At 43.3% G+C, this 25594-nt stretch overlaps 1 protein-coding gene across 4 annotated transcripts; it reads right to left on the bottom strand.

Moving 5' to 3' along the window:
- Positions 1-3739: 3739 nt before the first annotated feature.
- On the bottom strand, positions 3740-25328 carry LOC147461148 (lipid phosphate phosphatase 2-like). Of its 4 annotated transcripts, XM_086508769.1 has the most exons (10): positions 24620-25275; positions 23743-23844; positions 21822-21860; positions 21409-21677; positions 5342-5429; positions 5119-5228; positions 4931-5024; positions 4629-4817; positions 4173-4232; positions 3740-4064 (listed from the first exon to the last, which is right to left on the bottom strand). In XM_086508769.1, the coding sequence occupies exons 1-10, from the start codon at positions 24690-24692 to the stop codon at positions 3907-3909; spliced, it is 1182 nt and encodes a 393-aa protein (XP_086364895.1). In that variant the 5' UTR covers positions 24693-25275; the 3' UTR covers positions 3740-3906. The 4 variants fall into 4 exon arrangements, with proteins under 4 accessions (XP_086364895.1, XP_086364896.1, XP_086364898.1 ...); XM_086508770.1 differs by lacking the exon at positions 23743-23844 and having other exon boundaries at positions 24620-25241; XM_086508772.1 differs by lacking the exons at positions 23743-23844; positions 24620-25275 and adding an exon at positions 22103-23636.
- Between the last annotated feature and the right edge of the window lie 266 nt (positions 25329-25594).

Here is a 25594-nt window from a genome sequence, read left to right as displayed (position 1 = left end):
GGGTTGTCAATAAAAACAAGGAATGCAAGCCTAAAAACCCCAATCTTGTGGCTACTTTGGATGACAAGGATTATCGTTCTCAAGCGATCAGTAAGCTTTAGCTTGACGATATTTACATCCACCGTGTTGATGGATGTGAGACGGCTAAAGAAAGTTAGATTTGATATTCTCTTTGGTGCACAATGTAAAATTTCAAAATTTAGAGGAATAATTGATTTCTTTAAAGCTTGAAGTGGCACTTAAAATGCCTCTAGGATCCCATCTTAATTCTATGTAGAGCTAGATGACCCAACTGATAATTGTTCTCAAGCGACCATTAAGCTTTAGCTTCACTATACTTACATCCACCATGTTGATGGAGTGAGACAACTAAAGAAAGTAGGGGATCAAGTTAGCTTGACGATACTGCCAATCACCATCTTGACAGATGTGAGATGGCCAATGAAAGATGGGATCAACTTGATATACTCTTTGGTGCACAAGCTAAAAGGTAAAAATTTAGGCAATGACTTGATCTTTAAAGCTTGAAATGGCACTTCAGTTGCCTCTGGGATCAATTATTAATTCTATGTAGAGTTAGATGATTCATTTGGCATGTGACTCTCAAGGTGGATGAAGATATTGCCATAGTTTTATTACTAAAGTCATTAGCACCAAGCTATGATCATATTGTCACCACTCGCGCAAACATGGCTATCATTAAACTTGCAAACATCCCTTCTAGAAGAAGAGGAAAAGATGAATGGCACAGTTTAGGTCAAGGATGTTTTTGTCTATACATACGAGCAAGCATTTGTTAGATGGAAAGAACAAACAAAAAAAATCATCTAGGACGTGCTAGTGTGACATAAACACGTCCTTGATATAAGGTAAGACCACCCTTATCTTCTTTGGTTACACCAATAATTTTCAAATAATGAAAAAGGTCTTTGTATAGGCATTCCTACATTCTTTACATTAGTAATTTACCCTAGCCAACACTCACTAATTAATTTACCCTATCCAACACTCACTAATTATTATACTTTGTACAGAGCCTATGTGATAGTGCCACTGGAGTCAATTGATGTCTACGCTTAGCTTTGATCACTACACATTGTACAAATCCTATGTGATAGTGCCACTGGAATCAATTGATGTCTACCCTTACCTTTGATTGGAAATGCACGTCACACTTGGGCTAGAACTCGCCTTACACTTTGGCTACAACCTCTGCTACCTACACCATAACATGCTTTTGCAATTTTCACTGGCATAAGAGAATTCAATACCAATCCCACTTAGCAAGGTTCTTAGGGCATATGCAGGCAATTTAGAATGGTTGAGTTTGAGGGAGGGTGTTGAGACATTCAAAATCAACATATTGTCAATGCACAAAGGTCCATAAACTCTTTGTACGGGAACCTACTCTACTTGCCATGATATCATTGATTACGCACGCACCTCTATTGCCACTTAAACGGTGTATCATATATATCTCTTGTTCTTAATGTTCTCGGTTTTATTGTATCTTATTGTGTGTTGCTCTCTGACTTTCATGGTTTCAACAACTCTAAATAATATGGATGGGTGGGTAAAGCATGGTTTGGGTCAAGATTTTCTAGTTCTAGCAATGTTATGTAGTGTGGGTAGTGTATAGATCAAACTACTTATATTTCCTTGTTTTAGTCCAGAGTATTGCGATCCATATGACCTAAGCAAAACATATGCTTAAGAAAGCACAATTTAAATAGGACCCAAATGTATCAATCTCTCGAGGATAAGCCAACATTATCTCAAAAATTTGCAATGCCAACAATCACAATAAACTGAACTTGACTATATCTCCCGGTTAGGAATTAAAACATGCCAAAAAAGTTTCACATTTTTGTATACAATTGCTAACTACTCACAAAAGGAGAAGGGTCATCTTTTCATTATTCCAAGATAGGTCTCTATTACATCATGATGGCCCATAAGCCATGGCGAGGCATTGCGCCCAATATGTGTGTTCCCCCATGGAGAAAGGATGACAGATTGTGAGGAATAATTTAATTTACTCCAATAAATATGTGCATTCCCCATCTGTGAGGAAAATTTCAATTATCTCAAATAATTTCTACTAGAGGGTTCAATATATAATATAGCAATAATGTAAACATACATATATTTTAACAAATATGAGAATAAAAAATCATCAATATCTTATAAATCAATAATATAGAGCTGCTCTAAGTTGTGCTTGGTAGCAATATCTCATGCTTAACAAACTCAATAGCAAGAGGCAATGGTTTGTTTTAACATCTTGAGCAAGCATAATATAGATGTCCTAGTATTGTTTACTGAAATGAATTCTCATCTTTATTGAATCCAATCCATCCCATCTGGATTTTAATCTAGCTTGGTTTGGGTGTCCTTTCTTAACTGCAATAAGTTTTATTTGGCTTACAATACATTGCTCTCTCCTATGATTTACAAACTAGGGTAAAGGGGCCAATAAAGGTACGCCCCCAAAGTGGATGTACCCATCCCCAACAGAGGGACAACATCTTGGAATCTTGCTTATGTATCCTATTGTGATTTGCTAAAAAGTGTACTAGCATTGGCCCTTGAGTGTCCCTATCTCTTAAAAGCCTCCAAATTTGATTTTTTCCAAATAGACCATTGAGATGAAATCCAAAAACATCATTCTTGGTATCAACTAATTCCCCTTTTCATGAGAAATTGAATGCAATCTTTGAAATTCAAATCTTGCTGGATATGCAAAATCCCCTTTGTCCCACTACTGGCCCCTATGTTGCTTTGCTTTCTTCACAACAACAAAACATCATTCTAAACAATAAATGCACTTCTGAGAAATCCAAAACACAGATTATTGACTTGAATACTTCTTGCCATAGTGAATACTTGCTTATGAGCTAAAGCACCACCTTTGCTCTTAATCTATATTTGATTTTTCCTTTCATATTCATTGCCTCCTGCAATTTGTTATTAATAATATCCTATCTAATTCTACAATCGCCCCAACCACTTGTGCACTGCCTTTCAACATCTCTTCACTTGTCCCTTGTTTAAGTTAGATTTCCACCTCTACAATGACTGGTCGTGTCGCAAATCACCCTTTCTATACAACATTGGCCAACAACTTTGTGAGCTGGCCAGTAATTTCCTTGGAGAAATTAGCCACTACCTTCCTTTGAAAAATTAGCCTCAATGAGTTCCTTTCACAAAAACATTCAAATATCTTACCTGGGCCAATTAGAGTGAAGTTTCCCTTTCAATTTTCACCATCCTCTGTTAACAACAGTTTCAGCAATGGCACTTCCAAATTTCTTATGGAAGGATTCCATTTTTGTTTTTTTTTTATTAGACCTGAACACCCTTCCGAAGAAAAATATGGTAACAACCTTCCACTTCGCATCATTTTTCAACCTCTCAAAGTTTTCTTTAAAGTATCTTTAGGGCATACTAGTCCGATTATTATGGACATCAGCAAGAAAAGCTCTTTGCAAACACCCACACACACACACACACACTCTCCTTGCACAACAATACCAATAACCTGCATGAATGGTGCACACACTTAAGTTTCACCAGCCTTTTTAAGCAATTCTTAGGAAGCACGTCAAAAGATGTAAGTGCACTTGTCTGCAAGGACTTAGATATGACACAATGGACAATCCTCTGGATTGTGGTGTGGAAGAGCACCAGGCTCCTGTCAACCCCTCTCTCTACACGGCACAACTTGACAAAGACCAGAGGAGCACAACAGTATTCTTCCTATCTTTTGTTCAGAGCTTATTAATTATGTCCATGTATATGCAAGAAACCTTCATTGTATAACAATTCCTTGTCGAGCCAAAACAAAGAATAATATACACCGGATTTGAAAATCGCACTATGTTACAAAAATGTCATTACAATCATTCAAGGAATATTATTGGTAGCACCAAGCTCCATATCAAGCTCTTGCCTTCCATTCCCTGCAGGAGGCCAATCGGAGTGTTGCCGCCGGCGCGGAACCCAAGAGAAAACACTCAGCTTGAAGTTATTTCCTATTTGAAGATAACTGTGAGGCCCCGTGCCTAGAAGAACCACGACAAAAACTTTATGAGACTGACACCGCAGTCTTATTACTACTGCAAACTACTGTGCAACCTGAAAAAATATGGAGGATTCAATGTTCAACTTACTTTTGTCACTGAACACGGATGGAAAAAGATGATGATAGCACACTATTGCCATAGTCAAGCCTGCTTTGAGCAACGCAAATCGTGAGACTACTGCAGAATTGACAGGCACTTGCAACAAAACGATTACTTTCTTCAGAGTGTCATCAACATTTGCAGGACAACTTTGGAAGGCAACCACATCAATAGACTGCCCTTAGCACTGCAATTGTGGCCTTATTTACTGAGCCCAAATTCCTTTTTCTACTTGTCCATCAGCAATAAGCTAAGTGATACAGAGTTGATGTACTATTACGTACACATCTATAGGTTGTTTCCACACAAACTTCAAACCCATTTACTTCTCGCATGTGCATGCAAATATCTGATAATACATTCACTTACACAGCACATTAATGCAGGCAACGATGACTTTAATTGACTATTGCTGACCGCTTTGAATGAAAAGGGAAATCTTACCTATGATAGCTCCCCCGAAAACATCATTCCAATGATGCCAATAGTCATCAACTCGTGACAGACCTACTAATAAGGCGCCTATCAGTGGAAGAACAACAATAATAAGTTTTCCAACATGGCCCCGGCGATTAAACATCTGAAGCTTTCCTGCCAAATATAAGGATAAAAACCCCAAGCCAGCAAATGACCCTGTCTTGACAAAAAATCTAGATGTTAACCAACCATTATTCAGCCTGATTCCTTAAGAGCTGAACATTGACCAATATGGAATCAAGATCAAGAGGAGAGGTAAAGAGGCATACATGATGTATGCCCACTTGGAAAACTCTTGTGCCCCTCCTTTATAACTGACTGCTCACCAGTACATTGGACCTCAAAAGTAACGTTGTTGTACCTCTAAGATCTCAACAGAAAGCTCTTTAAGAAAACTGTCACTTGAAACTTCATGCATCCCACCTATCAAAGAAAAAATAAATTATAGGAGATTTACCTCAATTCCATCAGGGAAACACCTCCAGAAAAAATCTGGCCGAGGCCGACCTACAGCATTTTTTATCGAATCGGTGATTACTGCTGAAATTAGAACCGCGAATAGTAGGCCTGTCCACACAAAGATTAACTTTTCTTTTTAAAAAGAGCTGATTATTTTTCCATGACGCCCTCCGGTTCAGAGTGAAAAAGGCTTGAAACTATATCACCAATTTGCACCTTACCAAGAATGGCATGGTGTAGGTCTGTGATATCCTTCGTGTAAAGAAAATAAATAATAAAAATAACTAGAGGAATTCCTACCGCAATCACCTGCAAAAGGCCATTCAAGAATTTGTTCAGAATGATGCCATTGGAGAGTTTGTTCAGAATGATCTTACCCTGCTACATCTTGCTGTTAATAAAGAGGCTGACTCGCCCCAATACTGAACAAATTTCATCTTACTGTAGTACTGACTTTCCCTTAAATTAATCTTACCGATAAATAAGGACAAAAATTAGAGCGAGATGAGCACTCACGACACAACAGCTAAACCCAACAAAAGAAAGAACAACTTACAATAGGGAAATTTCAACAGAACACAATTTCTTCTTTCGTAAAAATCTCGCCAGTAAAACTAGAAAGTTGACGGATTTAAATAATTACAATTCGGAAAGGAATTTAGAAGCATCTTCCGCTGACATAAAAGTATTCAAAAGTACCTTGCAGTGTCAAGTTTCAAAAGCAATGCCATAATTCCTCATGCATGAAAAACATGCTTGACTAAGTGTTTTGTCAGTTTCTAATCCTTATACAGATATGAGATTTGTCTGCGTAGGTTCCATGAACATCTTCATCCAACAAATTTCTTAATCAACTGCTTAATCCAGTAAGTAGCAAGAAGGATACTGCGGCTATTGTAAAAATTTGAGCTGACTTAAAACTGCACGTCCAATGGTTGCTGGTTTCCCTGTAAGTGCACAACCGTCAATCGTGTCAAACACAGCCAAGCCTGACTTCAGAAGTCGTCAAAGAATGGCATCGCAGCAATTATTTGAAGTAGAAGTGGTCAAAATCTCACTCAAGTGTGACGTGTAAATTCTGAAATCTGTAGCACACCATTGATGATCCCTCCAAACCAAGGAAGATAGGACCCCGTCTCACCGAATACTACATCATCATGCAAGGGCCCATCCCTCAGAGGCTGCTGAAGATCTACACATAACTACAGAGGTTTCTTTGCTCCTATGATGTTAAGAGTTCTCTTCTTCCCTCATCCTCTCATCAGAATGTCTCCACAAGTCTACTAAAAAGATGTGATTCGCCAACCAAATGAACCAGTTGATAATTGATGGAGGGGGGAAATAGGGTGGTAAGAGAGGCACTCCCCCTACCATGAAACCTCTACACCCACCAATCCACCATCTGATGTGGCAACAGATGTCATTTCTATTGCAGAAGGAACATTTCAGCGCCGCAAACTGCTTTGAAGGCTATTTGAGGGAGACCCGGAGATTCCTGCGTAAGCATACTCTCATCTAGAGATCCATCAAGAGGCTACTCAGCCTATCTTTAAATGTTATCCCTAACTAACACTCTCATCAAGAAATTGTTTATCCATGTCAACTTCTTGCGTAATGCTATTGTCTACATGCCATCAAGATTCAAGCATTAACGCACATGAATAATCAATAGACTGAAAGTAAATACAATATTGATCAAAAGAGACAAGGGAGACGATCAACACAGTATTGAGGACTAGAAGATGGGCTGGTCCCCCCCCCCCAAGAGAATCTTTATTCAGGGAGAATCTTTTTACAAGCACAAGAACCGGAGAAACCCCTCCATTCTAGATCTTAGACTCGATGGTCGTTTCCTTCCCGCTAGAGAAATCCGAGAGACTAGCTCTCAACTCAGATTCCTTTCCTATTTGTACACGAAGCGTGAACAGACGCTGAGGATCTGCAAAATGCTAGGGCTGATCTGATACTGACTTGTAATAGTAGCTTGTCCATGTCGCTCTAATGCAATGTGCACGTGGCATTTGATGTCAACTTCTTGGTGGGACTTCTCAGCTCTTTCATGCAGAGACCCGCCAAGTCACATATGGAGCACGCTCTTCGGACTCTGCAATACTTAAGGCGACCAAGTCATTAGGCACTCGCTATGCGGCTAGAAATCTACGAGGATGGAATGATTCAAATTGGGGTGGAGATCCAGATGGACGACAGTCAGCTTCAGGTTACACCTTTTTTTTTGGCTAAAGAGCACTTGCATGTTATAGTAAGAAACAGCCGACATTGCCTTATCTTCCAAAGAGGCAAAATACAAGGTCGATTGCACTGCTGCATGTGAGTCAGTGCGGTTACGGAGGCTACTTTCACAGATTGGATTTCCCCAACAAACAACCACGATGTACTCTTACAACCAGAGTTGTATAGCCATTGAAAGCAACCGAACTTTCATGCCTAGACCAAGCATATAGAGATACAGTACCATTTTGTTCGTGAGAAAACCAAGGATGGCTCTATTCAACAAGAGTATATTCCAATGTCACAAAACCCTGTTGATATCTTCACCAAACCTCTTGCACACGTGACATTATCCTCTCATGCCACCTCCATTGGACTTGTTTCTTGTCCAAGTGCTGAGAGGGGGCGTTAAGAGTTTAGATTCCTTCTGGTGGTGGCTCCAATATCTCCTAGGAGCAAATTAGGGAGTGGGCTGTTTTATGGCTTTGCCCGGTCGTATATGAGGTAGACGTACCTTTCTCGACTGCGCACTCCACGGTGTTGCCCACCTCGTAGACTGGCATGAGGCGAGACCCCCGTTCCTAGGTTTTCCCGGGCTTAAGAGTCTCTAGTGCTTTGCGGATGTGCTACTAAATGTGTGCATCAGGTCATCTTCAGTGAGTTTTTCACATTTATAAGCATTTTAGGTTAAATTTACCAAATGTGGGGTTTTGCAATAGGTAGGGCCAATTTGGTATTTGCCTATATATGCCCCCCCCCCCCCCCCCCCCCCCCCCCCCCCCCCCCAACCCCCCCTCTATATTTTTTACCATATGTTCACTGTAGAGCAATGAGCATTTTGGGCCTCTTTCTCTCTCTAGCGTTCTCTCTCTAGGTATGCATCTCGAATTTTCTCTCCTCTTGCATTTGCAGCCACCAACATTTTCTCTTGTAGTGTTTGCCATCTCTCTCTCTCTCTCTCTCTCTCTCTCTCTCTCTCTCTCTCTCTCTCTCTCTCTCTCTCTCTCTCTCTCTCTCTCTCATAACAGGTCTTGAGTTCAACTCGAGTCCTCGTCGGATAGATCTTTAAGGTCTCTTGGGATGGTTTCCTACGACGTTAAAATTCTCTTCTCCTCTCTCTCTCTCTCTCTCTCTCTCTCTCTCTCTCTCTCTCTCATGAGGCGTGGCGGCTCTTTCATGAGCAATCCCCTCCCCCTGTTGTTACCTCCACAGAGACATGGGGTCAGTACGCATCATCTTTGTACACAGTACCTGGACAGCCGCCCCTTCCCAACCCCCCCGATCCATGCCCACACACACGTGCTTTTTTCACCGCTGAGATGGTGAAGAAAGCCATTGACAGGATGAGGACTGGGAGAGCATATGATCATGATGGCTTAGTCGCTGAGCATTTCATGCATGCCAAAGACCTACTAGCAGAGCTTCTAGCAGTTATGTTTAACCGTGCCATGTGTGAGGGCCTACCGGACACTTGGAGCCTATCTACGATTGTACCTATCTTCAAGTCAGGAGACCCCATGGAGCCTGGGAATTATCGCACTATCATGATTGGACACACACTGGCACGGTTGTATGCATCCATTCTTGAGCAACAGTTGAGTAGATGGGCAAAGAGGGAAGGAATGCGTGCAGCTAGGCAGGCAGGGTTCATGAGAGGCTTCTCTACTCTTGACCATATCTTGATACTCAGGGCCATCATCGAGGAGGGCAGATCTCATGGGAGACGGATCTATTGTAGCTTTGTGGACTTCCGCAAAGCCTTTGACACAGTACCCAGAGCTAGATTGATGCGCAGATTACAAGAGATGGGAGTACCCACAGAGCTCATTTGGGGAATCATGTCATTGTACAGATCAGTAGTAGGGCATGTACGCATCTACACCGGTTCACTCCACTATTGGGTGAAGCAGGGCTGCCCGCTCTCTCCTACTCTATTCGGTATGTATGTGGATGAGGTCTCTGACTACATTGAGAGCGATGATGATAAGAGGTGCACAGTTGGCAGGGACATGGATTCCACTTTTGTTATATGTTGATGATATTGTGTTGATCTCCAAATCTCCGGAGGGAATGCAACGTCAATTGGATGCTTTGCATAGGTTTGCCCACAAAAGTGGTTTGTCTGTCAACCTTGGTAAAACCAAGGTTATGGTGTTTAATACCACCCCACAGTGGATCAGGAGGTCAGCACCTACATTCACATACGGCCAGGAGATTGTGGAGTACACATAAGCTTACACTTACCTTGGAGTGGTTTTTAGCAGACCTGCATTCTCACTCAGAAGAGCAGCAGAGACCAGACTGACTAGAGCCCACGCAGCATTGGGTAGATTGGAGAGGATGTGTTCGCAGGTTCAGTTTCAGGAGCCCCGGACGAAGCTCTGGCTCTTTGACACTTTGGTGGCTTCTGCATTGTTCTATGGAGCTGAAATAAGGGGACCCTCATTGGATCACCACGGGAGGCAGGGTCGCACTGATGGATGGGGGAACATGGAGAAACCTCTCGTCTCTATGATCTCGCGGCTCATTAGAGCCAAGGCATCAGTACCACAGGCCATTATCCGAGCAGAGCTAGCGCCCCCCCTAGTGGTTGAGGCGCTCACCATATCAGTCTCCTTCATACACCGCACATGGGAACTTCCTAGAGACAGATATGCTCGCATTGCACTTGAGTCCTCTCGACAGTTAGCCATGCAAGGAGATACAACATGTTGGTATGGGGAGATGGCATCATGGTTTCAGGCGCATGGGTTCAGCATAGACAAGCTGCCACCATTCCAGTACTCACTGGATGCACCATCTCTCACTCTTACACAGTCCGAGATCACCACGCTCATCCGCCAAGACCTAACCCAGCTAGACACCAGGAGGACATGGATACAGCTAGCACAAGAATTGGGCACGAAGATGGGTTTCTACAGAGACCATCTTCTCCAACTTATGGAGGATGGTTTTGTGACGAGACCCAGATACATGGACACCCACTTGTCTCATGGGATACGATGTGCTATTGGCCAGTTACGCACATCTTCTCACCAGCTGCAGATTGAGACTGGGAGATACAGCGGAGTACCAGCTGAGGCCAGGACTTGGCCCTTGCGTGACATGGAGCCTAAGACAGAGTTGCACTACACATGCTGCTGCCCCATCTACTACGAGATACGAGGCCACTTCCATTGCTTGTTCAGAGCATAGTTACCAGGAACGGGAAATCGGAACGGGGAACGGGGAACGGCAACATGCATGAAATGCCATTCCCTGTTTTGGATACTCACGTTTGAAACACGGAACGGGGATTCAGAACGGGAAATTAGGATGGGAACGGGGAACGGGGACCCGAAAATGGCCATTCCCTGTTACTATGGTTCATAGAGGGTTTTGGACCACTCTCAAGAGTCATGGGATATGAGGATCAGAGATGCCTGGGTTTGTTCTTGCTCGAGCTGCGCAGACACACAGATAGCCTGATGAGTGGCGAGGCTAGCCAATCTCAAAGACGGATCACAGACTTCTTCAGAGCAGACACGGGACAGCCGCAGGAGCCACTCCCAAAGCAGAGCTCCCTCTCATCTCACACCAAAGGCACATTGATCAACCGAGCGATTGAGCTGGGGAAGTCCCGGCGCCCACGACTGCGGAGGACTACACAGCATCAACAGAGGCTACGTCAAAAGATTCGGAGCACTCTGGCCAAGCATGCACGACGCCCGGTCAGACTACTAACCATGGAGGAGATTGATGAGATCCGCAAACGACCGATGCTAGATCTCCTGTGATTCAGCTATCCCAGCAAGCCGCCCATTTTTGCTTAGTTCACATCGACCAGTCTAGGATCCCATAGTATATATCTTTGTTTTGTTTTGGTATGTTGTTATTTTGTTACTCTGACTTTGTATCAAATCCACCACATTGTAACTTTCTGGTCTCATAGGTCACTTTGGCCTTTTGAAGATGTTAATATAACATTTCATTTCTCTCTCTCTCTCTCTCTCTCTCTCTCTCTCTCTCTCTCTCTCTCTCTCTCTCTCTCTCTCTCTCTCTCTCTCTCTCTCTCTCTCTCTCTCTCTCTCTATATATATATATATATATATATATATATATATATATATATATATATATATATATATCTATCTATCTATCTATCTACACGACATGGTTTGATTATTATTGATAGCGGTGCGCGCACCTATGATCGTTCAATGGACGGTACACGATAGGAAGTTGATTCCAAGGAGATCTGTCACAATACATTCGAGATTCATTGGTTGGAGGTTGAACCATAGTTACCAAGGAACGGACCAGACAGGGCCTGGAACGTCGGAACGGCGTTTCGACCGGTTGGAAATGCGGGGAACGTCCTGGACCAGACGTTCCTTCTGACAGACCGGACAAAGCCGGGACGGTAGCAACGGCTAGAAAAAAACGGACTAGACAGGGCCCAACGGTCATAAACGGGCATGGGCAGCCTTATCAATTGCTTCCTCTTCCCCCCATTCCTTCACAAATGCAACGAGCCTCAAGGCTCTCTCTCTCTCTCCCTTGCTCTCAAGCTCTACCCTTCGCCGCTTCGGCCTCAAGCTCTCAACCTCTCTCCCTCGGGACTTGCCCTCAAGCTCTCTCTCCCTCGGTCTCAACTTTCAAGAGGTGAAGCCTCTCTCTCAAGCCCTCTCTCAAGCTCTCTCTCAAACCCTCAAGTATCAAGCTCTCTCTCTTTCTCGGATAATCTATGGCGCGCCGCGCATCCCAATCAACTCATAATAAGGTTGAATGGTCTTCAAATCGTGTTTTTTGTGGGTAGTGGAGTCAAAGGACTCCAGTACTACTTGTATTCAAACACATAACGCTAAGAATAGCATTATTTGGGTGTTTTTTAAGCCTCCCGTTCCGTGCCGTTCTCATTCCCCCGTTCTGCAGGGAGGCCCCGTCGTCATTTCCGTTTCGCGTTTCGGGTAACTATGGTTTGAACATTGCTCGCGGTTGCTGTCACAAGACGAGCACCACGAGCCAATAGAAAAGAAGAGACTGAACAGACTTTTAGCACTGCAATAACAATTGAACTAAATTGAGAGAGAGAGAGAGAGAGAGAGAGAGAGAGAGAGAGAGAGAGATGACACGCGACACGGAGTGGCGGAATTCCACCCCAGAGAGTATTGGCCTCAAACCTTGGCGCCCCTTTCGGTATTTCTTTATATTGCATCAATACAGTACAAGCCAGTACTCCAAACTCTGCACCTTCTCCAGGAAGCATGCCAGAGAATGAGCCCATGGCCTCATATTTAAAGGCACTAGGCCCCAAAAGCAATTTACATGAAAAGCCTTCAAACTCAAAAGCATCTCGTCCAAAAGCAATGCCCAAAATCTGCCGACGCATTTTGCGAAAATCCGTACAATTGCCACGTCAGCACTGTCAGCGTGTTTTGCGGAAATTTGCTACGTCGACACTGTCAACGCGTTTTGCAGAAATCTGTACAGTTCTGCCACGTCAGCTGTCAGCGGAAAATCCGGGCTGTGTGTGTGTGGGTCTTGATTTATTTATATGCCTTTATGTCACTTGGGCCCCATCGAACGGGGTCCCATAAGTTGGTAGGACTTCTTCTTCTTCTATTGCTTGTTCTTCTTTGGGTTCAGGCCCCTCGGCCGTGATCTGAAGGTTGGCTCTCTTCTTCAGTGACTTGACACGTCAACAATTTGTGACAGTTGCAAACGAGATCACCACCCAATTCACCCTTTTTTGTTGCACCTTTGACATGATGGTGTCCTGGTGTCATGCTGACATATCAAGCCACTGAAGACCTAACGTCCCCGAGCCTAGCAATAGCCAACCTACAGCTCCCGGCCAAGGGGTCTAAACCCTAGCAATAGCAAAGAAGAAGAAGTCTTTACCAACTTAGAGATCCTCGTCGAGTGGCCTAAATAACAAGTTGGGTTAGAATTAATAATCCTAACCCCAAGCTAACTTATGGGACCCATCCAATGGGGCCTAAAAATAAAGCACGCACGCACCATACACGAATTAACTTGCGTAGACAAGTGATGATGTGGCAGTTGTATGGACGATAGTGGTATAAGAGCTCCAATCATGTGCTTTTCTGAAAGTATACCGGTCCTACCAAGAACAGACAGAGCACCGTGGCGTTTCTGGATTCTAGAGTACCTGCAGTTTTTTCTCAACGAGCTTTGCGGCATCCTCAACAAAATCTCCTGATGCTCCAAAGTTTCCAACAGTTACTGAATTACATGTTGCCCCCTCTGATGCCCCAGATGGTCCCACCCCCTCCGGCATCAAAAAGTGCAAGAGCCTCTAACCGACAACCCTCCCAACCTTATGTTCTGATTGGGGGTGTTTTTAAGAACATGGTATAGCCGTTTGATATTAATCCAGTGCAGCCACCGTCGTTGCCACCACCACCGCCACCGCCACCTAGGTACAATGTTGGAGCCCATATGGATATCCCTACTATCCACATCCAAGGTTTGAACCAAACCAACCAAGGATGGTAGAACTACAAAAAAAAATTCACTTTTTCAAGAGTGAAGGATAGGAAGAAAAGCTTTGCAATTCCTTCAATAATTTGACAACATTTATGCTTTGGGCAACTACACCAAAAAATAAAAGATTTCTCGAGCTACGAGATGATAATCCTATATAGTGATGGAGTTCAATCGCTACCGAACTGCATGCTCTAAGGACTTGGCACGCTTCAAGACCACTTTTGCACGTGGTTACATGACCTCCCTGTTTGAAGCCCAGATTTTGTCAAAATGTGGAAACTTGAAAATGCTCGCTGCACAGACCATGGAAGACTACAACCAAAGGTTTCTCAACGTGTACCTCCGGTGTCTTTCTTCAAGTTGATTCCCTTGGAGGACCAATGCGAGCAATACACAATTAAACTGCCATCACTTTTATAAGAGTATTGTTTTTCCAAACAAGTATCGACACCATATTGCAGTCGGCTACAAGCTGATGAAAGGAAGCTAGAGTTTATTACAAAAGAAACTCCGGCAAACACTCAAAACTCTCCACCACAGCGGACGAACCCTCGGGAATCTCGAGAAACCTCAAAGGCATCGTTTGACACAACGTCAACGAGAGACCCTATTACAAGAACGTCGGTGCTTTGAAAGTTTTCAAACAGGGCATAATTACATTTCAAAGAGCAGATACATCTTCAGAGAAACCTCCTGCTCCGAGAGCAAATAAAACTGTGGGACCACCTCTCTAAGAGAGCTAAACATGCAATTGGACTTATACCTAATATTTATGGCATTAATCTCGAAAGTTCTAATGAATTGTGCAAACCTTATGGAAAAATCAACTGCTTAAAAGCCCTCATCTTCCTTGACCCGGGAGCTACCGAGAATTTCATCCATCTCGACTTCCTCAAGCAAATGGATTTTGACTACGACTCACAAGGTGGAGAACTTGAAGCCGAGCTAGCCACCGGGCAAACATGGAAGATGGTACCCCTCATTGGCGCTCTTCCAGTAACCATCCAAGAATACCATGGAAAGGCAGATCTTCACATCATGAAACTGGGCAATTGCGATGCTCTCTTGGGCATGCCTCGGCACGACAAGAATGCCGTGACACTCCAGACTCGAAATCGTACGATCACTTTAATCTAGGACAAGCCAGTCATCCTTAAAGTTCAATTGTCCGAACAAAACCCCAAATGAATTTTCTAATTGCTTTGTATTTAGATGCTTTTAGAACTTTGTTTAAGAAAGAACTGTTTGGAATTTGTTTGAAATGGATTCTATATGTTTTAAACCTGTCTTGGTGTCGATTAGAAATTGTTTGACTCTAGTTTTGATACTAGTTTCAATGATTTGTGATTTACTCCCGGGAGGAGTACTGAAGAGAGATTGGTGCTTGATAATGTTTGAATATCTTGTCTCGAGCTTTCTTGGGAGGAGTGTTCATGTTTGTTGTGAGCCTCTGAACGACGCAGACTGGGTGTGTGGGGAGCGTTTAGTTGTATGCTTGAAACCTCTGAACGATGCAAATCGTGTGTCTATGGAGCAATTAGTTATATGTTGGGAACCTCTGAACGACGCAAATGAACGACGCAAATCAGGTGTCTGGGGAGCATTTACTTGTATGTTGGGAACCTCAAGCAACGCAGGCTATCTGGGGAGCGTTTGGTTGTATCACTCCTTTAAGGTCATAGTCGAGACCTTTTTCAGTTATTTGCAGGGGGAGTGAGGAGGTAGTCATTGAGTATAAGACCGTCTATCTGGGAGAAGTGCTCAGCAGTGTTGTTTGTTGTGTCTTGGAAAATGCATATGTAAGCATTTGTATTGCATTGTGATGTGCCAACCAATGAATATTTCTAATTGGGTGAGATTGTCTCGGTATGTAATTTTAGTGCAACAAGACATACATTACAGATTAGCGCGATCTGCGTGTGATGGCTAATTTTGCTACGCCAATATATCAATAGCTCTGATATGGAATGATAAAAATGAATGACCCTCTTGAGTTGTTTTGCAGATGTAATCACAGACGATTATTCTTCTTTCAAGAGGGGAGGTTCTTTCAAGAGGGGAGGATGTCACAAACTGCTGGCATGTCAAGCCACTGAGAACCCTAGCCAACCTGCAAATCCCGACCGAGGGGCCTAAATCCTAGCATAAGCAAAGGAGGAAGTCTTTACCAGCTTACAGATCCCCACCGAGTGGCCCAAATAACAAGTTGGGTATTAATCCTAACCCCTAGCTAATGGGGACAAAAAATAAAGTAGCCACACACACACACACAAAATGAACTTGGGTAGAAAGCTGATGATGTGGCACATGTACGGACGCCCACGTTTGGCGCTGGCTGATGACATGGCAGGCTGTAAGGACTTTCACGAATTGTGCTAGCAGCTTTTGGGTGCCAGCTTTTGGACAAGATGCTTTTGGGCTTGATGTTTTTCATGTAAACTGCTTTTAGATGGCCTAAGGCCTTTAAATATGAGTTGTGGGCTCTCTCTGGCATTCTAACGCGTGCAGATGCAGAGAAGAGCCACAAGTGTTGTACTCTGTTGAAGCAATATAAAGAAATACCGAAAGGGTCGTTTGGGGCGGTGCTCTCTTGGGGTGAAACTCCGCCACTCGGTGTATTGTGTGCCGTGTACCTCTTTCAGTTCAGTTGTTTTGAAGTGTCTAAAGTCTGTTCCGTTTGTTCTTTTCCATTGGCAAGTGGTGCCCTCCCGTTACACTTGGTAGCATGAAAACGTGTCAAACTTGACTGCTTGACCCCCATCATTGAACTCCCTGGTCTTCTTGTTCTTTTTCTCCCTGTTTGAACTATCAGAAAAGGACGAGGTCTCCTCTTCACAACTCCTAGAGGGCTTCCTGTGCCTTCTAGACTTTTTCAAGAATATGCTTTTCTTTCTTTTTGTCTTTTTTTTCACTTCTTCCGCATTTTCTTATCCTCACTAGAGGAAAGGAACTGTCAGAACTCTCTCTCCGCTTCACAACTCCTAGATGGCTTCCTGTGCCTTCTAAGACTTTTTCAAGAATCTGCTTTTCTTTCTTTTACGTTTTTTTTTTCGCTTCTCCCGAATTTTCTTATCCTCACTAGAGGAAAGGAACTGTCAGAACTCTCCTAAGACAAAGGATCATCCTCGAAACGAACACACTTCTTGGATCTGCTCACCGCCTTGAAAGGTGATTTCCCGTGCAAATAATCCAGAAAATCTGATGATTTCCGCTTCTTCCAAGAGTGCTTTAAGCTTTTCATTGACTAGTTTGTCTTCTTTTCAAGAGCTTTGTCAAACACTTTCTGCAACTACAACTTCTACTTTTCTGCATGTGGCTTTTCTTTCTGCTTCATTACAGACTTGAGAGGAAAATTGACGGCCTCTCCCCAACTAGAGTGAATCTCATCAAGCGGGTAAGTCTTCACCTGATTCACATATTTTGGGTCCTTTGAGTACTTAATCAATCTTTTCATACACTGTCAACCTGCACTTGACATTTGTACTCTGCTTTGTCGAGATTCCCAATGAAAATTTTCCAAAATCTCTATTAATTTCTTCTAATTTCTATTCCAACGTTGGGACTCAGCTTTTCTTCATCTCTCCACACACTAACCGTCAGAGGGGTGTCGTGTCTGTCGAAATCTCCGCAAGGACCCATGTGTTGCAAAAAGGATTGAATCCTCTGTAGAAGAAAATTCGTTCTAAGCTCTAATACCACTATTACAGGCTTGGACACTCCAAGCGAAAGATCAATAGCAACACACGAACAAAATCTGCAAATAACTGAAATTGAATAGAGAGATAGAAAAAGAGTCCACACAACACGATGGAGTTCCGTCCCCAAATGCACTGGCCCCAAAGACTGGCACCCCTTCCAGTATTTCTTTTCTATTGCTTCGTAAAGGTACAACTCCCCGACTGTCCAGTTCTCTCTGAGACTCTGCGCCCACATGCTCTCAAAAGACTAGCCCTAGGGCACTTATAAACAGTACAAGGGAAGCACTTGCTCTAAAAGCTCATGATCCAAAAGTCTTTGCTCCCCAAAAGCATGCACCCAAAATATGCCGAAAAAGCAGCACAAATCGCACAAATCCATACAGCTTGCCACGTGGCAATCAACCAACGCAATTTGCAAAAATTTCTATAGTCTTAACACTTACGAGTTTTTTGGCTTTAGGCTATAGTTATGTAGAACGGGAAATTGGAACAGGAAACGAGGAACGGCAACGGGTATGAAATGCCATTCTTGGTTACATATACTCACGTCTGAAACAAGGAACGTGGATGTAGAACGGGAAGTTGGAATGCAAACGGGTAACGGAGACCTAAAAATGGCCATTCCAATATGGTTTAGACCCCTCGGCCGGTGCTCCGAGTCTTCCAAGGGAAGCTGAATCAGAAAAAGAAATCCACAGTGCCCAATTTGACATAAGAGCAACGTGCTAAGTGTCACAAATTGCTGACATGTCAAGCCACTGAAGAACGGAGCCAACCTACAGATCCCGGCCGAGGGGCCTAAACCCTAAGAAGAAGCAACAGAAGAAGAAGAAGAAGTCCTACCAACTTATGGGGCCCAGGAGACCTAAAGGCATTAAAATTATAGCAGGGCCAACACACACACACGCGCGGAGAACTGATGACATGGCAGCTATGCGGATTCCCGAAATTCACACTGGATGTGATGATGTGCCAGCAATACGGATTTCCGGATTTCGTGTTGACATGATGACGTCGTAGACTGTTCGAATAGTCCCGGATTTTGCAAAAAACGCGTTGGCAGCTTTTTGTGCACTAGTGCTTTTGGGGCAGATGATTTTGAGTTTGATGCTTTTCATGTAACTGCTTTTCAAGGCCAAGTGCCTTTAAATATGTGCAAAGGGCTCATTCTCTGGCATGCTTCCGGGTGAAGATGCAGAGCGTGATTACTAGCATTGTACTGAGTTCAAGTAATATAAAGAAATACCGGAAGGGGCCCCAAGGTTTGGGACCAATGTTCGCTTGGGGTCGAATTCCGCCATTCCCCGTCTCGTGTCGCCTATTACTTACAGTTTAATTGTTATTTGAAGTGCTTAAAGTTGTTCAGTCTGTTCTTTTTCGTTGGCACGTGGTGCCCGTCTCGTGACACAGAGTACTTCAAAGAGGGCAAGTGTCTTGGCTGACGAAAACAAGGACATGTCTTCTGGAAATGTTCTAAGAAAGAACAAAGGGAACCACCTGATAGTTCATCAGAGAGTTCCAAAGAACTAGGGGAATCAATTGATAGTTCCTCAGAGAATTCCAAAGATTCAGATTGATGTGCTAGCGAACAAAGGAGGCTAGGATAGCAACTAGCACGTCCCAGAGCACAAGAAACAGAACAGGAAAGGTAAGCTATGTCCACCGATAATTTGGTTTGAGGGTACGATTCTCTAGCTCTCGATACAAAGTGAATGGAGGAGGAGAACTTCGCAAATTCTCTTCAATTTTGAGATGTACCTTGAGGCTTTTGGATTTTTGGCACTATCTATTCCTTAAGTGCATGTTGAATGAGCAGTCTGAATCTAGTGAGTGCATGAAGCAATAAGGTCGAAGACCACTATTGTGAATTCCCCTTTGGAAGGGGTGGCTTTTTTGATATTAGAGGCTCAAGTGAAGTTGCCTCTTGAGAAAGCTGTGTCAAATTGTTAATGAAAGCCAATGCTCTCTTCTCATCCGGAGGCCTGAAAAAGTAACAAGCCTCACACTGTCACCTCCTTCTCCGTGGTTTTTTTTTGTCTCCATAAAGTTGCCTCCTAAGAAAGCTTTGTCAATCTGTTGATGAAGGCCAATGCTTTCTTCTCATCCAAAGACCCTGAAAAAGTCTTTGCGTCCTTGGTGTTAGCCGATCGTACACAATTGGCCTTAAAAAAGTATTGACCTCTCTATCAAAAGTAGCACCAAAGTAGAAAGCATCCCTCCTACGCACATGCCAATGATCCCAACCTGGTGAAATCCGTAAGGGTATACCTACATACCAAGTATAGCGTCCTACATCCCTCCCATAGGTCAACGCACCCCTGTTCCAAAAGTGTCAAAAGCACTTGTGCCATACAGCCAAAAAGCTGACTGAGATCAGTAAACTTTAATTTAAAGAGAACATTGGAGACAAGACACAGTGGGGAGGAGTTTCCCCCTCAAAGGTTTCGGCCCCTAGAACGGGCGCGCCGCGCCCCGTGCAGTACTCCTTTGTTTATTGCTCAAAATTGTCGGTTGCAATTGCCAATGTGAGCCCACTGTACATAATTTGTGTGGCTAGCCTCAAATTTATAGGCACGTGGCCCCAAAAATAACTTACTGAAAAAGTTATTTTTACAAGAGTGTTGAAAAGCACTAAAATCATTTGCTATCAATAAGTGGCCCCAAAAAGCAGCCTAACCTAAGATTATGTCACATCAGCACACCGGTACATGCCACATCAGCCATATCCAAATCCTGCGATCCATGCTGCAAAATCGCACCACAAAACACGGCCAGTCTGCTGGGCATCGGCCTTGGGTCATCAACACCGGTCGGGGTCAGCTCTGTTCTAATGCCACATCACCATCTTGTGAAAAGCATCAATCTTGTAATAGGCAACAATCTCGTGTCGATTTCTCTCCCCCTCCTTCCACTCTAAATGTCAATTGCTGGTAGACTCTTCAAACGTCACGAGTCCTAAGAGCTTTGTGTCAATAAGCTACAGCACATCTACACAACATTCCTTGGTTCCATTCTACCCTTCAATGGTCTCAGTGGCCCATTTCACCCTCCTGCTCAACAAAAAAAAAAAAAAAAAAACTATTCAGAAATTCCATGGAAGGAGCAATTGCCACCTTGATGGTAGGACAGATGATTGAAGCTGAAATATAAAAAAATAAGGGTACCAGAAATAGATGCAAACTGCTCAAGCACTCAAGGCACCTCAAACTCTGGCAGTAGCCCTTGAAAAGCTATTTTCACCTTAAAAGATGGGGACCTACTATTCAGAAATTCCATGGAAGGAGCACTTGCCACCTTGACGGAAGGACAGATGATTGAAGCTGAAATAAAACCAAAAGAAGGGTGGCAGAAATAGATGCAAACTGCTCAAGCACTCAAGGCACCCTAAACTCTGGCAGTAGCCCTTGAAAAGCTATTTCACTTTAACCTCCCATCTGACCTCAAAAACCAGAATATCAAAGCCTGTCAATACAACTTGTCTTTGACAGTCAGCCCAATCTTGAAAAATTGCAAGAGAAAGGGCAATTAATCATAGGACAAATAAGTGCTCTCTCTGAAAACTGCTGATCCTTTCCAGTATTTCAGAAAACTTAAGAGGGTGTCATTGGACTTCAGAGAAACCCCTCAACCACGCCTCTTCACAAGAGAGGACAATAGCAAACACGCAACCAATTCCGAACCCATGACAAGTAAATATATGCGCTGTCTTTAATAAAACTAGACCAATCAAATAAAAACTGAACACACTCCTTTCGATCAGCCAAGGGTACATAACAACACATCAACAAAAAGCTGTTACTTTCTTCATGGAAGCCTCACATATAATTCGAAAAAAACTATATATCGTAATAGAAGAGCTTAAATCATACCGGGACTACTTGCAATGGTATAGTGTTGGGCTTCAACGGATACATGTAGTCTTGTATAAATGGTTTTCCAACATATCGATAAAAAGGATTGATTATGTTTAGTATCCCATCAATAACAGCAAGGGCAACTAAAGCCAGCCAATCATGGAGATGAAATCTGAAAAGCTTGTAGCTGGCTGCCCTTAAAGTGCAGATCACCTCCTCACCGATATCCTGCAAAATTCCTCTGTCCTCCATGATGGAAGTAGTGTTATCTGACTCAGGTTTACCTGCACAAGCACATCATATGGTATCAAGAAAAAAACATTGCTTGAAAATTTAGGCTCAGGAAGAATTACAAAATCACAATACGGATTTTTTCACCGTTGTAAGCTATTAGCAACTAACATTTTGCCCGTCTCAAAAATACTTACTATCAAGAAAAGTTCCTAAGGACATGTGTGTATGATGACCTGCATTCCAAACATAGCATGCCATAAGCAAATAGCTTAGAAAAAGAAAACATGGTAACAAAAAATACACCAATCAAGCAATCCTATAAATTCCCCAGAAAAGAATTGGAACTTAAAATTTGGTACTGACAAAGTGTCTGCCTCATGCTAACACACAACCAAGAACCATTCCAAATTTGTTGAAGAATGTAAACTGTGAGGGTTCAACACGCTAAAAAACTCATGTTTGTGATGACACTTACATGTACTGGCATCAGGCCATCTTACAACTTTTCTTCATACTGGCAGCCACATTCTTTCCAACACCTTGTTCAGCTCACATGTCATATATTTGGTAATGACATATTGCCTGCCTCTTGCTAATACAAAACGAAACAATTTTGAAGAAAGTATCCTGCAAAGGTTCAAGGACCTAAGGTGTTTGTGAAGACACTTTGGTGTTTCCTACTGGCAACAAGCCATATTCCAACTTTTCTCAGGGTGATAAAACAAACTTCATCCTGGCAATGGCCACATCCTTGACAAACAACTTGCACAGCATTTCACGTGTTGTGATAGATTTTGCTAATGATAAAGTGCCTACCTCCTGCTAACGCACGACCAAGAACCATTAAACATTCTTTGGACAATGTAGCCTGTGAGTGTCCAGACTCCAAGGAGCTAAGGATCTCATGTTTGAACAGAATTCTAGGGGCAACAGGCCATTTTCCAACTTGGCTCGGGGTGATCAAACATACTTCATACTAACAATCGCAAGATCCTTGAAAAAACACCTTCTCCAGTTCCTTGTATGTCTTCCATTTACAACCCAGAATTCGCACCACCTAGCAATGAAATCATGGATCTTGAATGCCACTTGTTCAGCTTTTTACATGTACTATGTGTCATAGAATGTTTTCAATGGACAAAAAATTTATGTCACATAGCAGTGGTTCTTGAATGCCACATCTTCCAAAGTCAGCTCATCCAAATGCACGCCAAAGCTTGTGAATTACGCACCTCCATGCACTAAATGACAAACCCCCATAAGTAGGCGTTCCATTGGCCACACATACAGAAAATGTATGTTTCTAAAAGCTCATGAAAGCCATACAACTGAAGGCAGTCAAGGGTACGCTATAAGGTGTAGATAACGTGTCCATTGGTCAAAAAGGTAGAGAAACTTTGAGACAGAACCTCCACAAATGAGAACATCTCACATAGTGTCCAAACTCTTGGGAAGAAACTTAGAGACAGAACCTCCATAGATGAGAACATCTCAAGCCATGTCCTAACCTTGGCAACGGCATTTTGACAAAACACTGGCATGTTACAGCTCTTCACGAATCAAAACATCCACCCCACATAATGACCTAGTAACTAGCCATTCTAACCCCTCACTATTGATGAAGGCATTTACCTTTCAAAACTAGAGGGAGGAAAAGCATACAGAGGCATAAACATCCTCTGCTTGTAGTCTACAAGCAACCAATTTGAAAGCTTGCTCCATCACCCCACCTAACCTTTGTTATCTCGCAGTTATCTAACAACCCTCCTCAACATCAAAGTTATCATAGAAGTTTGCTCCTTCAAGATCTTTCGAAGATAAGGTATGTGCAATCATAAAAGTATTTCCTTCTTGCACACGCCAAGAAAATACTTACTCTGGAACACTTTGCTAAAAAATAAAAGGGCAGAATTTCTATCTTAAAATGATCCTTTGAAGACGAAAGACTAGCACCTGCAATTTGCATAGAAACTCGTGCAAAAAGACGAGAAAATGGGAGTAAGAGAGCGAGTTTATCAGATGTGCTTATATCCAATGAGAAACTGGTCAGATGTGGAGAGGTTGGAAGAGCAGCCGCAAAGGGTTGAAAAGCGATTCCTACTTGAATTAAAGTACCTGCAGTAGGAGAGCGCAAGAAAGGCTCCACTGCTGAGGAACCTTCCACTACAATGTCTAAGTAACCCCTTCGCAGGTCTCCCAAAGAGATGCTTCGAAAGCCTACAGAAGGAAAGACCCATTGTAGAAGAGACGCATAGAGTAAATCTTTCATGTACTATGAAAGAAAAAGAAGCCAAATGACTCGAGTCTAATGCAATGCCAGAAAAGTACACCCAGACACTTGCTTGGAAATCCATTGCTTTAGATCTAGGAAATCAAGAGGTACAAAAGATCAAGGTAGATAGTTATTGAGCTTTGTTTTGTCAAGGGAGAAGAAAGAAGCTAAATTCCTCTCGAGGCTCATCTCTACCACACACAGGCCTTTCTGGTCTTCCCTCCAAATTGCAGCATGCACAAGTAACTAACATATCAAGAGAGCATCACAAACACACTGTGGCAACAAGGACCGTCATCTTATGGGAAATCATCTTGAGTAGGACCTTTACTTCCCTCAAGCTCTGTACACTGCAACAACGCCCTAAGAATCTACATTCCAATGGCCTTCTTGCATAGTAAGGTACACGTAAATCCTCTGCGATTGCAATGCACCGCTACAGCCAACATTACATTCACTACCCACAGTAACGTAAGGATGCCAATGGATATTCTCAGTAAACGCAACTTAAAAGAATCCTTAGAGACATAGAAAATGGCGAGAGAGAAAAAGAGACAGGAGGCAAAGAAAGCCCAAGAAGCAAAGAACCACAGAGATATAAAGGAAAGCAAACCCGAATTGCGAGAAAATCAGCACCAAAACAACCAAGAAATTGGTTTGTGAAAGGAGGGGAAAGTATACGTACCCAGTGGGTCTAAGAGGAGAAAAAGAATGACGTACCTGGGGAAGGGGAGGCGGAGGAGATGGGAGCTTCGGGGCGCTCCGACGGCAGCGAAGGAGAACGACTTCTCATGGCGAAGAAGTTGAAGGGCTTAGCGGGTCGGCTACTAGTGAAGGTAGCTCCGGTCAGCACTCCAACTTTCAACGAGTCCTTTGCTTTTCGAAATGAGGAAAGTCGTTTGAAGGCAGGCAGGAGGAATCGAGCATAAGCGTACTTCAAACTCCAGATAGTTTTGGCTGTTGAAAGGGGAGAGGCGGAGCCTGAGCTTGGAGCCTTCCCCGGCAAGAGCAGGGAAACGATCCACAGAGAACCCCGGGCCGACCAAGGTTTGACCCAGTCTTGGATTATCGCGTTTCAATGACACCAAATCGAACACACTTGAAAACCACAGCGGAAATACTCCAGGGTCTTTGCTGGGCTAAGGTGAGATGTGGGGGCCTCCGGCAAAAAAGTGCACAGAGGCCTTGCCACACCTCAACGGTTGGAGTGAACGATCGTATTGTGACAGACACCACCCCTTTCCTACATACGAACTTGCTTCAACATGAGCCCATTCACGAGGCGGGAAGAGTGTTGATTTATTGCTAAAGTGAGAGGTGGCCTGCAAAAGCTGACATAGGCTTATGTGGAGGTCGTTGCAATGCTTTCCTCTCTGCAGCAAGGCCGTCAACAGTGAGTCAACGCAAGAACGGTTCTGAGTGAATTTCTTGCATGTGCGCCAAAGGAGGCGGCGAGTAAAGGATGTTCACAAGGTAAACGGATGCCTCTCTAAATGCCTCATGTGCGCACAATACGAGAGTGTCTGTGATAGTGAGTCGCTATGGAGAGAGGGAAAGTGGGTTGTGTGAGACCGAGTTAGGTCTTGGGGGTGGCATTTTCAAATAGGAACTAAATGTAACAAGGTCAACAAAACGCTACCTCAGCTTACATGCGAAAGTGCTCCAAGCTATTTGCTTGGAGCTTTGGAAAAAGTG

This window comes from Adiantum capillus-veneris, chromosome 3, assembly GCF_014529385.1.
Source record: "Adiantum capillus-veneris isolate H3 chromosome 3, ASM1452938v2, whole genome shotgun sequence".
Classification (NCBI taxonomy): Eukaryota; Viridiplantae; Streptophyta; class Polypodiopsida; order Polypodiales; family Pteridaceae; genus Adiantum; species Adiantum capillus-veneris.
The sequence above is the reverse complement of the archived record's forward strand: the minus strand, read 5'-3'. Positions and strand labels throughout refer to the sequence as shown.